The sequence below is a fragment of the Aspergillus clavatus genome, genomic scaffold (genome assembly GCF_000002715.2).
Source record: "Aspergillus clavatus NRRL 1 1099423829805 genomic scaffold, whole genome shotgun sequence".
Classification (NCBI taxonomy): Eukaryota; Fungi; Ascomycota; class Eurotiomycetes; order Eurotiales; family Aspergillaceae; genus Aspergillus; species Aspergillus clavatus.
In genome coordinates this window covers 3,590,689-3,608,678 of record NW_001517094.1, presented here as the reverse complement: position 1 = coordinate 3,608,678, position 17,990 = coordinate 3,590,689, and the positions used below count along the sequence as shown (strand labels likewise).

Below are 17,990 nucleotides of genomic sequence, written 5' to 3'. Positions count from 1 at the left end.
TCCGACCCGTAGGATCTGTTGCATTAGGCTCGCGACGTGTTGATTCAATGACCAAGTCACAGAAGCGAGTTTTTGTTGGAATAAACACATCCTCAACAACAGAGATTTTCCATAACCACAAACCCCCAAAAGCACCCCGCGCTCTAAATTTAACGGTATCTCCAGAAGCTCTGGGTGTTGTGGAGCTTCCAGGTGTGGCGGCGACCACGGCGGGTGTTGTTGTAGCGGTGGCCCTTGTTGATACCACGGGACTTCTTGCCAGTGGCGGTGAGGCCACGGTTCTCGCGGTGCTAGAAAAGGTCTCGTTAGCAAAAAAAACAAGAACGACGCAATCTTCTTGGACAACACAATGTAAACGAACCTTGTGGACGGCCTTGCAGATCCAGTTGATGCGGGCATCACGGCGGATGGCCTTGTGCTGAGGGTCGACGAGGATGACCTCGAAGTACTTGTAGGTGGAGTCCTGGTTGATCCAGTAGGAGTTCAGGACGCGCAGGTTAGCGCAGCGGCGGCCGACACGCTCCTCAGCGGTGGCACGGAGAGCGCGCTGGTACTTGAGCTGGTTAACACCCATGTTGGTGGGCTTGCCTGCAAATCGAACAACCCATTAGTTTCCCTTCTTCTTTTCGACTTCGCTTTCCGCATCGTATGGAATTCAGCGCATACCGTAGGTGGCACCCTTAGGCACGGGCCTCTTGCGGCCACCACGTCTCACACGGACACGGTAGACAACATAGCCCTGCTTGGCCTTGTAGCCGAGACGACGAGCCTTGTCGGGACGAGAAGGACGGGAAGCACGGTGGATAGTGTTCAGTTGACGGAGCTATATTGATGCACTCTCAGCAAAGTTCAACGAGTGTATAGCAAGACAGCACAAGCAGCCAAGTTCTGTTCTTGTCTTGTGTGCCACATCCACATTCCGCCGGCGAAAGTTTCCGCATTTGCAAGCAAGAAGTTTTCGGTAATCTCTTTCCTTGCGAGGCCGCCCGGTAACACCCTTTATCTTTCCTCGTGGGAGAAAAAAAAAGGCGAGGGTATCCCTATTGGCAAAGCACACACACGAAGTTTTCTCCTTCCCCGGCGGGATGTCAAATGTTCGAAATAGAGGGGGGGATTCTCACCTCCCAGCAACGGACACGCAGCAGGAAGCGAATCACGTCGGACTGCTTCTTCTTCTGGATCTCTTCCACGTACTTGAGGGCACCCATCTGGAACGAGCGTTAGAGATTTGAAGCCTTCAAAGAAAAACCCGACCGTCTCGCGAATTATCGAGCAATTGAGAATTCAATGCGATATCTTCACGCAAGCCGGAATCGTGGAAAATCACCAAGAAAAACGTACCTTGTCGGCGTGGCAGGTCGTCGATTGTCGTCGTTGTCACTTCTGGAAAAGTTCGAAAGAAGGAGATAGAGACTCTTCAACGAGCCGGTTGTGTGTGGGACGCTAGCAAATTAGGCGAGCCCATCTGCATCCACCAACCACCGTTCGACGCTAGCCCTTGTTGGTGCCTGAGGTGTTACTTACGGAAGCGTGACTTTGCCTTTTCCAGATTGGGCTTGGCGCCAATGATGAGGTTAGTCTCGCGGCCTCGCCTAGCCCTAAGGCTACAAGGCAGCAGCAGCAGTGGGTCCAGGATTCTCATTCTACTGTGTACTATTTGGTATCTGTAGATGGGATCAACTAGATATCAACTACCTACTCTCTCTACGAGGGGTGGAAAAGTTCTTATGTTTCATCTAATGTCAAGTTCCTCTCATAATTAGCTATTTGCAAAATTCAGATTATCTTCAAGTTTCTACACTCTCGTTAAAACCGAAGTCAAATGTTGAAGCCATCCCTAGCCCACAGTTGTCAAGCAGTATGCAGGATACCAAAGAAACCGACAGGAGACAGAAAACCACATTTCGAAGCTCAGTGGAAATACAGAGAAGACACAGTTGCCTTTGCAGTCTGTGAAGAATCACCCGGAAATTAATCAAAGAAACGCCATCAATTCGTAAGTTCGAGATCTATTAGGTATCAGCAGCGCGACAGATCTCAAGTCTTCCTGTAGATCCACCGCACAATTTTCTAATGTCTTGAGAACAATCACAAGAAAGCATGCGGGCAAAACGGAGAAGGAGTGACTAGAGAAATGAGAAGTACTGGATACACGGCGAGCTTGGAGATAGTTTGGAGGCTCGACACAAAAACGAAAAGCATCAAAAAGAAAGAAGATACACAGCGCACAGTTGAGTGACTCGATCCACTGATTCAACCGTGTCAATTGCGAGAGAAGGGGGAGACGACAAAGGTCCTCTAGATCAAAACCATTGCCCTCTTCTTAGGAACCAAGAGACAGTCCCTGGAATCGGGCAGCCCAATCATTTGGGGCTTGGTGCATGCGAGATGGACCGCCGCCTGCGCCGGGACTGTGCGCGGCATAGTCAACGTAACCAGTCTCCATGGCACCGCCATATGTGTTAGGTTGGTATGGGGAGAACGGGTCGGCATTAGGTGCAAGCTCGCCAACGTTGGATTCAAGCTGGCGAGGCCCCTGACCAAGGGACTGGTTGGAGTCGTTGTAATTGCCACGCAAGAGCCTGGCCTGACTACCCATCGTATCTCTACTGACGTCCATGCCTTCGCGGCCAGCGCCATAGGCCCTGCTCTCCGCAGTTCCGGCACCACCTGGGGCAGGCAGACCGGCAGTTGGCGGGGTGACAAATGATGCCGGGTTAATGGCTGACATCCAGATTCTGGTCTTGTAAATTTTGAAGAGATCAGTCACAAGACAATTGAAATTGATGTACGAGTCCGCAAAGTAGTAGAAGGTGAGCTTCTTCCAATCCCTGGATCGATAGTTAGCAAAGGATATTGATTTGATAAAGAGAAGATCAATCTTACATCTGGAACTCAGCATCGAGAATTTCCATGTTTAGTCTGTGCTCTGCAACCTTCTGCTGGCACACTCGTTTGGCTTTCGCCTCGTTACCCTCTTTGTCGCGCAAAGTCAGGATCTCATGATTCTGAGCAAGTCGTTTGATGAGTTTCGGCTTGATGTCTCCAGCAAGGTCCTGCACACCATGGGGGCCATGAGGACCCATGCCACCAATAGCGCTTCTACCACTCAGGGCTGGACCACTTGCAGACACATTCGCTGGTCCATTCTGACCCTGCCGCGAGAACATCATGAGCCACTTATAATGCTCTTCGGCATATTGCTGTTTCAATTCGCGAGCTCTTTGCAACGACACGTTGGCATGCTGAATAGTTCCGAGATCCGTGCCACGGTCAGCCTCGACAATGACAAGATCTCCGGGCTTCACCTGCAAGCCGGTGTCTTCTTGAATGTAGAAGACATCGGCGCGGTGGCACTTGAATGTCACGATGTACAGAGTCTGGTTGACATGATTATGTGCAAGACCAGGCTGGTGGCGACCGTAATTGCCAGGCATGGAATAAGGCTGTTGAAGCGAAGTAGCGGAGGGTCCATCGGCAGCGCGCAGAGCGTGATCACGAGCAAAGTACGATTCTGCGAATTGACGAGCACGTAAATATTCCATTTCCATTTCATGTTCCTCGGGACGAGGGGCCATGTGCAAACGGTGATACTCACGATTCTGGCTCTGGGCACTTGGAAGGGGTACATCACCAACGCTCGCGTAATGATCTTCCCTATCTCCCATTCCAGCCCTGGCGCCGGCAGCTGCCTGAGGATCGCCAGAAATTGAACCGTGGCGGATGGGAATGTCGGCAAAAGAATGACGCCTGCTTTGAGGAATATCGGCGAGGCTGCCAAATCCAAGAGTCGTCTGCCAGTGAGCCTTTCGAGCATTGTCCAGAGCACGGTTCTCAAGCGAGCCGATATTGGAGAGTTGCTTCTCGAGGTTTGCTGAATGTTCAGAAAATCTTCTGCGCTGATTGCTATGGATCTTTGTGTAACCGGGTATATCACCCAGCTCATCAAGATCCTCCACGGCAAGATCCGTTTCTTCGGGAACGGTTCCATGAATACGGTGCAAATTGCGCAGGTTGCTACCAATTGCATACCCACTGGCAGTGGACGCAGAAGACATGGCACGGTCCCTCAGTCGATTATCGATCTGCTGCCCAGCAGCCTGACGTAAAAGTGCATTCTCCCGAGCAAGCTGTTCAATAGTACGGGCCTGATTCACGGAATAGGCGTTGAGGCTACCGTCAGAACTATTAGCGCTACCGCCATCATCATCATCCTCACGAACACGACCGAGAGTGGCAGGATCATGACCGAGTTCCCCTAGAAGACTAGGGCGGGAAGACCGATGCTGGAGCGCAGAATACTGCCCGGCGTTCCGAGCGCGTCCACTTGGATGGGGGGCAGCAGCCTTGTTAGCCATCGTGGCCAAATACTCCGGATCAAGCTGACCCACGGAGTAAGACTGAGAACGATATGTTTTCGGCGTCGGATGAAGAGGGATGGAGAATGGTATGGCCGAGTCTCCAGAGGTCGTGCGCGTGGTTGGACTCATCAACTCTTCCGCGAAGTAGCTGTTGGCGGTAGGTGCAGTCATGGTAGGAGATGGAACAATCTCGGATAGACGGGGTGGAGGTTCTTTCCTGGATTCAGTATTCCAGATACCAGTACCCCACGGAAACGAGCTGTTTCCGACATGATTCCAACTCATGGAGGCACTCAGACCAGGACTCGCGCCTGAAGGCCATCCCGACTGATCAGCTGCGGGACTGGTTGGGTTAGATGCGCCAGAGCCAGGAAGTAAAGCGCCGGTGGTAGTCAACGACGCCTTTCGGGGCATATTAACCGGTATCTCATTCAACCACGAAGTACGTCTGGCAGGCTTGGCAGCGGGGAAAGTCGCTGAGGTCTGTGGCAGATGCGAGTGCTCAACATCGTCATCTGAAGACGCTAGAGCCTCCGAATCAGGCGTCGAGCGGCGAACTCCCGGGTGGGATTTTTCGAGCCTGACAGAGGCAGTACTGGCGACAGGTGCTGGGATGGCAGGTTTTGGGCCCTGCGTCGGTTTCTCAGGTGGTGCAGCCATGGTGTCTTATGAGCTCGAAAGCAACACGCAACACCAAAAGGGTGAAAGATTCGGTTGGTAGCAGGTTTCGGTTCTGACAAAGGCTGGAGAAGACTAACCACAAGCAAATCAGTACTAGGTCAAGCAAAAGCTGTGATGGTTGTGAGAAATGATACAACCCAACGGGAGGATTTAGGAAGCTTGACAGGATACTCAGTGCTTTGACAGCCAAACACAAGCCCCCAGAAGGATAAACACCAGAAATAAACAAATGAGCCCAGTACAAAATGAAGGGACTCGGCAAGAAAAGCTGTTTAAGACTGCATTGTGAACAGCACAGCTGAAGGCCACTAAGTGCGCACAGATGAAAAAGTCTTTGCCTACCTTTGTTAAGTGATGACTGTTTTTGGATGAGAGTGTTAAGGGGAGTAGAAAGAGAGGAAGAGAGGATAAAGAAGTAGAGATTTATCTTAACCCCTCTTGTGGGCGACGCCGAGACAAAGCAGTACAAAGTATTCACTAGATGCAAGTTGAACCTGAATGACCTCACCGGTTGCAAGGTCACTTTTCTGAAAATGAACGGGGTTGGAATAGGCAGATGAGGACGTGGATTCTATAGATTTTAACAGATGGACCGACAGAGCTCTGGTCCTGTGAACGAAGGTAGGGGACCGTGGGAGATTATGAGCTTGCATGATAAGTTAGTCCCGTTTGCAAGGATGGTATTCAGACATTGCATCAGAAATATGATGAACTAGAGATAGCAGGCAATGAGGGTGACGAAAGTGGAAGGGAAGATAGTATCGAATGCGGAACAAAGTCGACAATATACTTCTAACTGAAGGAGCATGAAGTACAGCTTGCGGTGGCGATACCATGGGCAGTAGGAACCAGTATAGCCGAAATACCTCAAAGCTAGCGCCTCGAAAGGCATTCTGCAGACCATACTGTGTAGATGTGGCCAATAGGATTGATTCTCAGTGCGTGGCGACATCTGGCAAGCTCGCCCCATTGACTGGCGACCCAGGTATATCGACAGCATATGAAAAGAAGGGTCTCCAGAAAGAGGATAGGACAGTGGAGAGTGCCACTCCTTGCGCCCTTGGCCTTAACTCGGAGGAACCAACCCCTCAAATGCGATATTGAATTCGGGTATTGCCCAATCGAGCATTTCGCACCTTGCAGAGAAGAAACACAAGCAGCACAGTAGGGGCTACACCAAGGCGACATGCAGCATAAAAGTATGGTGGAACAATCTGTGGGGTTTGCGGGGGCGGAAACCGGGGTAAAGCGCAGAGCGAAATCTATCACTTACCATAAAACAGCAGCAGAACACAATTTCGGTTTCAATGCAAAACCCTTTATGAGCGTGGGTATCACTGGCACTCCTCAGCGAGTACAAAAAGCAGATGAATTTCGTGATCGCGTCTGCTGGTGTGTCCCTCATGTGTCAGCAACTGTCTCGTGGCATCATTAGGTCGGGCACATACCAGTCTAGAGATAAAAACGAAACCCTTTTATTATCTATCCAAACCCAAACGAACAAGCAATCCCCGCGATGATGAATTAATCGTTCCCTATCGAACTGAAGGTGAATATGGCGACAAGAGAAGCGGCCAGGCTTCCGGTCTAAATGGGCACAGAATTATGCGGTAGAAGTGTTGTGCGACGGGACAGTAGGTGAAATGGCGACAATAACTCGTCTGGTTTCTCGAGGCGCACTGCGATGACCTTTCCTCGTTTTTCTTTTCGTTTTTCTTTTTGATTAATTTTTTTTCTCTCTTTTAACTCTCCGTATTTGTTCATGAAAAAAGGAAATCTATAAATGTACTCGAACGTTGTTTGCGACAAAGTCGATGTCACAGGTGGTGCGGAGTGAAGCTGAAGATGTAGTGCGAAGGTGGTAGCGTGACCTCGGATGACGTCTGGAAGTACACCGAGTGCCTGGACTGTGGCAGACCGCTTAGGAGCAGCGCATTTTGAGGAGAGGAAAGGATATCGATGGAGAGCGATCGCCTGCCGATGAGTTCTGGCTGAGCACTGTTAGATGCGAGAGATGGAAAGTCAGAGGTGGTTACAAAAGTACCAGAGGACTTCAATTCTGTGCCGCGGGGAGGATTTGCGGCTGGTGCGGAGAGAAAAAGCGGCGCAAGTTCGCTAGGGAGCCTGGATACAGACGACTGTGAGTGACTGCGGAAAGGCGAGTTGATTTGCAGCAATGCTTGTCCGAGAAATCTCCAAATCGAAAATGCAATAGATGAAGAACGGAGAGGATAACGTTGAGTGCTATATCAAGTAGGGAGATATTCAGAGGGGGGAAGGTTCTGGTGAAAGATGGGGAGGATATAAAGGAAGCAGATCAACAGTGGTCTAGAGGAGGGGGAAAGGAGAAGATGAGGAAGAAGACGATGATGATGAAAGAAATGAGAGCTGAGAGAGGGAGAGAGGGAGAGAGGGAGAGAGGGAGAGAGAGCAGGGGAGAAGGAGGATATTACCTACCACCGAAGAAAAAAGAGGAGTAAGGTAGATTGGGTTGTAGCACACCCCCGTCACCAACTGAAGGACCAGAAAGAAAGTCGAAGCTAAGAGGAGCAAGTAAGTAGTAAGAGTCAGGTCTACTAAGAAAACCCCTCCAATGTTAGGAGTGATAATTACCCAGCTTAATTAAATAACGAACCTCAGGCCACTTGAGGGTCCTACGATTTTAAAGGCAAAGAGCAATAGGAGACAATATTATTATGATGATGGAGCCACGGGTCGGGGCACCAAGCAGAAGTGGCGCAAGATGGATCTTGGTGAAGCTAGTCCGGTAGGTATGATCCGATGTGGATGGCAATGCAATGCAGTCAGTTACTTTCTGTTGGATAATAATCAGCTAGTTTCTATCTTGATTGACCATCTTTCTAGACTTCTGTACCTTAGGATCAAATCCTAGTGTTCGTGGTCCTCGCCAGATGGAGGCAACTTCCGAGCTGGGGGAGTCACTTGGGTAGTACCTAGGTACCTGACTTCCATACAGTACGGAGTACTTCAGTGGAGCTGGAAATAGATTCATGTAAGGTTACAACAAGCTGACCTGACATGCTTTTTCCCATCAATGCAATAATATTGTTAATATTAATAAAAATCTCTTGCATCTGGTAGGATCATGATATTTACCTCTTTTCGCTGGTCGTACTACTTAGCAGTTAGCACTTACTACTCCGTACTATCTACTCGGTACTAAACTACTATTAGGCCCTGTAGGCTAGTAAGGTAGTAGGCTAGTAGCACCTATGACAGTATCTAACAGGTCGGCCACTGGAGGGCAATGACATGTTCCTAAGCGGGTCCTGGCGGGTCTTAAATTGAAGGCCATCCTGAAGATCGTCTGGGGTTTTGACTGGGCAGTGGGCACAAGGGAGGAAAAGGACTAAGAAGACACCAATCGCCTCTCGGCTCGGTCTGTTCTTTGAATACTAAAAAAAAAGAGAAAAAAAAAAAAACACTCTCTGGAGCAGACAAGCAAGTCTCAGTGACGCTGAGAGTTTGGATTTAGGAAATTTAGGATCGGGGTCCCTCATAACTATAACCAGTCAAGAGGGGATTCTGGAAAGTGGGGTGGGATGACTTGACTCGCGATACTCACTTGAAGACGATGCTCCGGGTCCTTAACAGTCAAAGCGAAAGATTCTAGATTACATCTATCTACGGAGCATTGTGTGAATCCTTCTCAATCCATGTAGTAGTTGGATATATCTCAGTCTTGTATGGTGGAGGGCGTGCATATTGCGCTAATTTCGAAGAATGCGGAGAGGCTGTCAGTGTCAGACTATTTTATGCTGCGAGTATGCTCGGTTACCTTTTCGGACAGCCCAGTAATATCCAAGCCGACCAATGGCATTGAGCCCAGTATCAAAATTGTCGATGAAGGATCACGTTAAGACTCCAGCACTTAAGGTAGGTACCAGAGATTGGTATGGGGTATCTATACGTAGATACTCACCGCGTGCATTATTCAGAAACAGCTTAACAAGTATCGTCGGTTCTACGGAGTAAGGTTGCAGAACATCCATCTTTTTTTTCTTCATACTCGTCAACGTCATTCGATCACGACGTTTACTGAGGTTACACTCGGACCCTCCGAGGAGCATTATGACTAGTCAGTAGCAAACAAATGCGCAGTGCCCAGGCACAATGGACGACGCACAGGATAGTTAGCTAAATACTAACACTGTCAAGAATCATGCTGATATTCCTACTACTATTTCTTCGACACCCTGTCTCGTATTTATAACCCACTACTACAGTAGGTCGTTCTTTCCATATCATCGCAATGCACGTAATTTTTCCTGAATCCTGATTGTGGGGGAGCAACCGATCCGATCGCGATGGTTATCATGATTTGTGTCCCACTGCTCTCTGGGTTATGCGCTATGCAGGAATCAGGATCGGCCGGCCTGGCATTGCGGAGAGAGAGCTTGCCGCATGCTGGATCCGTCCGGATTCCATCGTCCAGCCCACCACCGGAGTCGACCAATTCTCCACGCTCTTGACCAAACGGTGCTTATCGTCTAAGTATTCATTGGATATTGCTGAATCCTTGCAATGGCCAAATTCTTCTCTTTTTCCCAGACTTATCTCCTGACAGCTGTCATATCGTATCCTCAACTTGGTGACGGTAGATATGCCTACAAATGTAAGAATCATCGACGCTAAAGTTGACGCCCATGATTCGATGAAAAAGAGCATCAGATCCAGGCTATCCATGGTTTGAGGCTAGTTGAGTGCCCCTCTCCGGTTCCTCGTCTGCGAGGGCGAATGACACCAGCTGCTGGAGCTTGGACATGATGTTCCACGGGTCAATTTTGGATGTTGCATTTGTGGTTTCTAACTCTACTCTGCTCTGCTCTGCTCCTGTGCTCCGGAGGTGTCGCCTGACATCGTCTGTCGCCCGTAAACCAATTCTTCAACCAAAATACCTCTGGGTAAGAAAAGATATTGCGATGAAGCGCTTAATCATCCTTCTACCGCGACAAAAAAAGACGCTCCAGGACAAGATAAAGAAACCTTAAATAGAACATAACGACCCAAAACAACCAAAATGAAGAAGTTATCGCCCATCCAGACACGCCTATAGAGTTGATATCCGAGTCGAGCAAGACCGGCTCTCTGACCCGGCTCAATCTAATCAATGTACGGAGTACTTTAAATCTTCTCTTCCAGCGAATTGCCTCTCACTCCGAGCATCCCATCCCCCATCCCTCCTATCCCGTTCTCTCACCAAACCCCCCTCACCCCGCTCAACTGACAGCACTTCATCAAATTCAATCGCACAGGGAATCAGTCCACTACGCACAGCACCCTTCACCTCGAGTCCAGAGCCATGGTCCAGCCCCTTCCAGCTGCAATCTAAGCATATGTAGCCTATAGTTTGACCCCGTCTATACCCTCCTATAACCGCAAGGTTTACGAGAAAACCAGGACAAGAAACTCAACGCATTCGCCCACACAGTTGCAAAGCTGAAGTAGACTTCCCCCCTGCAGTGGGCTTGGTACTTTTGCACCGACCCCGCTGCTTCCCCAGTGCCTAGGTAGATTTTGGGTGTCGACCAAGGAAGAATAAGCCATAGCTATCTAGATAGTCTATAGGAGAATGGGAAGCGTAGGTACATGTTTTCTAATATTCGGTTAATGTATGTAGCACAGAGGACGCAGCGCAGCTTACCCCACACCTTTTTCTTTTATCAGACTAAGGCATGTAGGAAGTCAGGTGGCGATTGCGAAGGGACAAGGGAGGCGGGTACCTAACTATCTGACATACAGTAGTGAGTGAGCATTGAGCAAGATAGGCTGGCAGTCTGGATGTCTATCATATCATAACATAGATTTGCCCCCGAGGTTTTTGCGTTTGGTGTTGTTCCAAAGCTAGATGGATTGACCAAGGGGAACCGAGGGAGAATGAGAAGAGGATCCATGCTGAGCTACAGACACAACTTACATCACCTGATATTTCTCTGCGACTACAATCATGCTACCACAATCATGCTATATGAGTCATTTGCCTCTGCTTTTTTTTTTTTTTTGTTTTTCCATCCGGATCTTGTGACTTTGTTTTGGCAGACGTTTCGTGAGTGGTACATTGTGTCCGGCGAATGACGCATATTGACATATATAGTCCCCCCAGACTGGCTTGATTGGATTCTATACCTATGGCAGATGTATCCGTGGGTTCCCAAGCTTCGAACCTTGAAGAATTCGTCTCGGCTGCATAATGGTAGTGGACGGAATATCGAACACGCTCAAGCCACTTGCATCAACTTTTCTTCAGTATTTGGGCAGGTGTACGTTCATATTCTGTGTATTGTACAAATAAGGCACTTCGGTAAGGAGAATGACCCAAGGTATCGAAGAAAGCCAGAGAGGGCAGTTCGTCTAAGTATCAGTGACCTAGGGCGCCGAGTCCAAGGTTCCTTTGCCTCCAGACGACGCAGTCGCCTGGGGTCCCTTCTGCTGACGTAGCTTCTCCTCAAACTTGGCGAATTCGTGCATAGAGATCTCCTCTTCTTCATCCAGAACTTGCTCAACACCCTGGACCTCTTCAATCTGTTACAGGAAAAAAAAAAAGAAAATGAAGTTAGCGCAAAAGCCGGACATCACGTCGTAGGACAGAAACATACGTAATGCATCAGCATCGACTCAATGCCATTCTTCAACGTCACGGTGCTTGAATCACACGTCCGGCACGCGCCACGAAGCTTCAGCTTCACAATCCCGTTCTCAAACCCACGCAGCTCAATATCGCCGCCATCCTCCTGGATCGCGGGCCGGATTCGCGTCTCAAGCAGCTCCTTGATCATGCCAATAACCTCGTCGTCCTCCTCGTTGAAGCTCAACGAATCCTGCTCGCCGCCTTCCTGCGCATGCTCCCCGGACTTCTCGACGGTGTTGACGATCGTCTCGCCGGATGTCACGGCCTGGGTGATCAGGCTGAAGACCTCGGGCTTGATGTGCGCCCAGTTCGCATCGCTCGATTTGGTCACCGTGATGAAGTCCGGGCCATAGAAGACGGATGTGACGCCCTCGACGTTGAAGAGATTCGCCGCGAGCGGCGAGGGGTGAGGGGGTGCGAGCGTGGACCGGGGCGAGAGATACTCGAGGAAAGACGTGGGGAACTCTTCGGGTAGCACGCGGTGGTTTGGGATGAACTTCAATGCCTGTAGAGCCATCAAGCGTTAGCAAAATCTCCTAGTTCTGCTAGATACGGTCTGAATCGTACATCAGGGTTGGGCGTGTTTTCCGTTTGGATGAAGATCGTTCGTTTGGTGACGGGCGACGGTCCGTTCACCCGAGCTTGCGCAGCGGGCTGATGATGAGGGCGCAAAGTCGGCCGGTGACGAGTCTCTGAAGGCGTAATGGCAGGCAGCCGAGCAGAATGATGGATACTTTTGTAAGATCCGAGTGCTGGTCGAACAATCCGAGACGAAGACTCAACGGCGGCAACTGATTGCGCTGACAAGCGGGCGCTCAGAAGAGCCCTCCTGAGCATGTTCGTGGATGTAGAGCTGACTGACATATTTCTATGTTTTCTATGTATCTTCCAGGGAATACAGTAAGGAAGAGAAAAATGGCCGAAAGTCTACTTCTTTTCCGCGTCCTATTCCGATCAAGCTCTGACGCAATCAATGGTCACATGACTTCGGGAATTGTGACAAAATCCCGCTTGATGACAAATTGAATATACACAAACTACCCAATCAGACCACAGGGGTTCGGCATATCCCATTCCCAATTTAAAACAATTGCGAACACGCTGATTGATCAGTCTGCTGTGAAGGACCTCAGAACATTTCGCTTAACTTCTTTCTGGTGTTAGAACTTAGTTACCTCCAGCACTGGCCTATATAGACATCCGTCGATGAGCAGATTCATACTTCGACCAGACCATGTCTCCCAGAAGAGATGCAATGCCGAGTCCAACTCGTGGCAAGCGCATACAGACTCCTCGGCACCAGTCATAGTTGTCAACAGAGTCGTGGACAATGTAGAGCTGAGTGCTCAGACTGAGAGGAGCCAATAGCAACTAGACCTAATGTTTTCATGCCTGGTTGGATGCAATATGTCACAGAGCGGCAGATCTCGTCGGCATGGTGCTCAGCAAGTGCTTCGAAGCTCATCAATGGCTGGCTGCCCAGAGTGACTCCAGGGCTTTTCCGCTCATCTTTGAACATATGCGATCTGGGCCATGCAAATTCGCCGCTTGGAGGTTCGAGTACGTCAAGGAGCTGGTCAGTTAGCGGTTATAGAAGAACCAATGTTGCCCAATAGATCAGATGAGATTCTGCACATGTCAGGTACAGGAATTGCAGTACATTAAAGAAAGGATCTTTGACTGCAGCACCATTCATCGCATCTCCAGGGAGGTTGTGTGAGTCAAGGACTGAAGGCATTTTGAGCTTGTCCTGCGTCGCCATATAATATCGATGGAGCTTTGCCTCTGAGGACAAGCAGGCATCGAGCAGTTTTTGCCCGGACTGCTGGTCTTCTCCTATGGTTGATCGTTCATGCTGCATGAAATGATCAACTTTTTCTAGTAGAGCGGAGCACCGCTATCAGATGAATAATCTGATCAAAGGGTTCTTGTATTGTTGTGGCGTGCGATGAATCATCGTACCATAGCTCAGACTGGTAGAACTTTGCTGATTCACGCTTGCCAGTCGCATCACACAGGTGCAATAGTAGGCGTCAGCACCTTGTGAGGGCTCTCCTAGCCCAGACTGTTGAGGCTGAGGTACTGACTTTGATGAATTGAAGTTGGCAATGAACTCATTTTTCCATGTCAGTCTCTTCTTTTCGGACGACGCACTGGTTTCTTGTTGCATTGCTTCCTTGCACATGTGCGATACATGCCATAGACTCAGGTAGCGAGCAATTGAATGTGTGTCATCAGATCTGATCATACCACAGAAACACAACCATCAGCAAACTCGCTTCGTATATTAAAACGAGAACAGTTGTATAGAGAAGATCCTTGCCATATTTATTTCCCAATGTGATTTTCTCATGAAGTTTGTCGCATAGCATTGCCGTATAGAGCGGTATCGTAATGCAGCAAGTGATCGTCCATATTCTGTTTTGAAAGAAAGGCCGAGGAAAGAGAGGCAATAGCTTTATCCAGCAGTGAGCTACTCCCAATGGCATCTAGCAGTGTTTAGAGCAGGTTCTTCCCTGTCCATGCGTCAGATAATGTGAAGGTGATAGGTACTCTGTAAGGCTGGTACGTTCATATTGGTATTCATAGATGAAACACCACGGTCAGCCCGAACCAGCTCTTAAGGCTTGACCTTCTCTTCAGTACTTTCTTTTAGTCGATAGTCGAGCTAGTCTGTTTTCTCGCACATCGAATCCGTAGGTTTATGGATGAAGACCCTTTTTCTTTCATACCCAGTGCAAACATGGCCATTTTTTACCCATCGTAGGCAATCTGGCTTGGTTTCGCACCATGGGAGAGATATCAGTCTTAAGTACATCTTATGGAGCATTGAGTACTCACATCTTGCCTTCAATTTTCGGCGTCAGCAAGTGTTGCATCTAGTTGATGTGAAAGGGACACCACTCATGCTCAATCAATATGCTAGTAGATGCACCACTACGGAATGCATCATTGATATATATGTTGACTGAATCAGGCCAAAGCCAACCACTTAATATTGTCTCTACTCAATTGATCCGCGTCATTTATTATTGGACATTCATCTGATATCAAAATATTGCAATTTAAACCTACGTCGTCATTGGGGGCGACAGCTTCACTTGAATCCATGTATTTGACATTGGTGGTTCCTGAATCCTGAGGCATCAATTTTTTTGGTCTGCGGAGATTGCGCGGTGTCACCGTGTGCACCATCGACAAAACTTCCAACACACTCGATTCATTTGAGCAATCTCTACCCAAAGCCCTCTTACTTGGCTGCATTCTACTCTCTTGCTTCTGTCCCTCGACTGTAGCTAGATGCTATCTAGCCATGTTTGACGGAGCCTGATCGCAGCGCATCTGGCTTCGGAGTCTTGAGAAGACTGACAAAAGAAAAATGCCTGGGACCTGCGAGGTTTGCGTCTCGGAGCCTTCCAAGTACAAATGTCCCACTTGTGGGCTGATGAGGTATGCTTATCCGTCACCTGGACTTTTGAATTTGTGTCCGATGGTCCATGAAAATGACTCATGCGCAATCTACAGTTGCTCGCTCGCCTGCACCCAATCCCATAAGATCTACTGCGCGCCCAACGTTCAAGCACCCGATACCACTACCGCGGCGAATATTGATCAGTCACCGTCAAATACCACCAACGAGCCTGATGCGAACGAGAACGCCCAGTCGAAACGAGATGTATTCGACGTGGAAGCCCTAGCGTCTTCGCCGCAGATCAAGGATCTTCTCGCCCAAAACCCCAAGCTTCGTGATCAATTGCAGGATATCTACAAAACTACACTGGAAGAAGAGTGGGTAGAACATGGGCACGCAGGCCGATCCCGACCCTACCGACGGGGACGAGGAGGACGAGGGGGCCACCAGAACAGGGGTTCATGGACCTGGGAAAAGGGATATAACCGGGGTCTGGGCAAAGTCAGGAAGATGAGAGAGAGATGTGAGGAAGGACTGGAAACCGGCAAGCATGCCGAGGACTTTATGAAATTCAGGACTCTGATCAACGGTGACGACCAGAATCAAACGTCTGTTTGAGCTCATTAGTGCAACAGCTTGACTGGAAATCGAGCGCTGTCACGCAGCTTCGCGTCTGAAGCGAGACCAGCTTGATAGCATATTCTTAAAAACAGATAAACATAGCGATCTTTGTGGATCGACTGATCGGGAGCATGAATTAGGGGGCTTGCTAAAGGAAATATGAACCGAACGTCTTACATATCTAGCTCGAGTCCGCCCAACTGAGCCGTATTTCATGAATTCGACTTGCGGGGCTACAGTAATAGTACAGAGTAGAAGGAGGCGAATCTCAACGGGACCAGAACCCCGGCTTCCCCACGTCGATATTATTTTGAGGCTCAGCTCCGATCCTCCGGATTAACGAACGGCTGGACGCGATGATCATGTCATGTCTTAGACGTGAGAGTGTCATCAAGGGGGAGTAAGGGACAGATGACCAGCCCGAAACCAGGACCACTATATCGATGTGATCGGGGGACCAAATGTTGCATAAAAAGAGGTTATTCAGTTGTAACTTGTAAAAGAGAGTCTACCTAGTATACGGTGGGCGAGAATCCCATACGCGCTCGAAATGACCTTGTGACTGGTTACTTTTGTCAAATAATAGCAACACCAAACTTCGACAATATTCCCTCGAGATCAAGTGAATCTCTATTATTCTCATCTATCAGAAGGTGTCGGCTAGATACCTAGCCATAGTGGAGCCCGAAGCAGTCCGCATGAGACGAGAATTAGAAAAACCGTCTTTCACTCATGATGGGCTGAGAAGTTAGAGACTCTGCTGACCATGACTCCCAGTCCCAGTCCCGGTTCTCTCCATTCCTGACCCGTGTTTCCCAGGTTCGGGGATCACTCCTATGGTTTTCAGTCTACCCCTTGTTGTCTGTCTGGCAAATATGGAATTACTGGACAGTGAACCAGCCCAGGGGAGCAGGAGCACAAATTAGAGAACAAAGATCTGGCTCTCGACTGTCAATGGTGAAGCCTGCGGAGGCAAGTGGACAGAACCGGTCCAATCTAGGGCCTTGGAGTTGGAGCAGCAAGGCTAGCTATCTTCTTAGTCTAGTGGTCTAAACCGATGCTCCATATATTTTCCAGACTACAAGAGACATGAGGGTCAAAGTACGGAGTACCAGACTTTGGAACAAATGACAGCTGGAGGCTATATGCCCGGCACGCCTCCATTTCCTTAGCTCAGTTAGAGTGACTGGCATCTTAGGCGACCTGTCAGTGTCAGACTGGTCAGTAGATATTCCGGGGAGAGCTGCGGCGTAGATATTTAGATTAAAAATGTGATTGCGAAGCTGATGGGTATAAGCGAACGATACTAATGCACTTACATTCTAGGATAATGAACCAGTGGCGCGGGGCATCAAATTTTGATTGATACTTCTTGTACGGAGGAATACTTTTTTCGCGCACAGTTCCCAAGAACATCCACGGAGTATGTAACCAAAGCTGGGAGAGAATCAAAAAGAACATGGAGCAAGAGAATTAAACCTCCAGTCCTCCTTTTCTGATTCGGAAAGGTTCTTGAAGCCACCTTTGCTGTCTGGTTTCTCCTGTACCACTATTGTAGATAGTTACGGCTCCGATTCGTCCGGCTTTCTCCATTTATTGTCAGCCCTGAACCAGCTTACGATTATTCTTTTCGCCCGCGTGTCTTTTCTCTTGACCCGTTCTTCCTCTCTGCTGCTTTCTGTTGATAGCATCAAAGTGCGTTACTGATCCTATCGACAGTCGGTGCTATTATTATTGGAGCTGGATGCATACAGTGGAGGCTTTCTTACTAAAGAGAGGATCCCGCCGCCTTCTTTCTCGGCCGCGATCACACACAGAAGATTCCGTTGAGTCCTGGTCATGATTCACGCTGATTTGATTTGATTTGGCACCAAGCGATACAGCATTACTTTTCTACGATCCTATTGATACTCATTGCTGTTTTTATTCTGATATGTTGCGTGTTTGACGTCCATCTGAGCCTTCCGAGACTGCTCAAGTTCTTCTTTGTGCCAGACTTCTTTCCGCCTTCACGGAAGTGCGAACCCGCCTGTGGGATCTGCAAGGACGAGTCGAATAAATCCAATCTGGCCTTTCTTGGGGTCAGAGAGAGTTCCCCAGTAAGCCTCATTTAAAAACACCTTCAGCCAGTGACCGTTCTTGGCTAATCTTCCTGTCTTTGTTACCAAGATCGTGCTTTGAGCTGAAAGAAGTCGAAAGAGATCACACACCAGGCGTGACTCAGAACCAGTCAAAAGCCTTCGATGTCTCTGAATCACTACTGAGC

General features: G+C 48.9%; 4 protein-coding genes across 4 annotated transcripts, besides 4 other annotated features; 1 reads left to right on the top strand and 3 right to left on the bottom strand.

Annotated features, from left to right (window-relative positions):
* Positions 1-149: 149 nt before the first annotated feature.
* Positions 150-1,208, bottom strand: ACLA_030020 (60S ribosomal protein eL15; the record flags this gene model as incomplete). Its single annotated transcript, XM_001269694.1, has 4 exons — positions 150-290; positions 362-588; positions 667-823; positions 1,122-1,208. The coding sequence occupies 4 exons, from the start codon at positions 1,206-1,208 to the stop codon at positions 150-152; spliced, it is 612 nt and encodes a 203-aa protein (XP_001269695.1).
* A 1,115-nt stretch (positions 1,209-2,323) lies between these two features.
* Positions 2,324-5,021, bottom strand: ACLA_030010 (PSP1 domain protein; the record flags this gene model as incomplete). The annotated part of the gene is made up of 2 exons (XM_001269693.1): positions 2,324-2,831; positions 2,887-5,021. The coding sequence occupies 2 exons, from the start codon at positions 5,019-5,021 to the stop codon at positions 2,324-2,326; spliced, it is 2,643 nt and encodes an 880-aa protein (XP_001269694.1).
* A 2,411-nt stretch (positions 5,022-7,432) lies between these two features.
* Positions 7,433-7,473: a microsatellite.
* Positions 7,434-7,471: a microsatellite.
* A 987-nt stretch (positions 7,474-8,460) lies between the features above and the next one.
* Positions 8,461-8,485: a microsatellite.
* Positions 8,486-9,873: 1,388 nt separating this feature from the next.
* Positions 9,874-9,896: a microsatellite.
* A 1,533-nt stretch (positions 9,897-11,429) lies between these two features.
* ACLA_030000 (NifU family protein) lies at positions 11,430-12,528 on the bottom strand (the record flags this gene model as incomplete). The annotated part of the gene is made up of 3 exons (XM_001269692.1): positions 11,430-11,585; positions 11,660-12,196; positions 12,259-12,528. 3 exons carry the CDS (start codon positions 12,526-12,528, stop codon positions 11,430-11,432), a joined length of 963 nt encoding a protein of 320 aa, XP_001269693.1.
* A 2,542-nt stretch (positions 12,529-15,070) lies between these two features.
* ACLA_029990 (zinc finger HIT domain-containing protein) lies at positions 15,071-15,721 on the top strand (the record flags this gene model as incomplete). Its single annotated transcript, XM_001269691.1, has 2 exons — positions 15,071-15,141; positions 15,217-15,721. The coding sequence occupies 2 exons, from the start codon at positions 15,071-15,073 to the stop codon at positions 15,719-15,721; spliced, it is 576 nt and encodes a 191-aa protein (XP_001269692.1).
* Between the last annotated feature and the right edge of the window lie 2,269 nt (positions 15,722-17,990).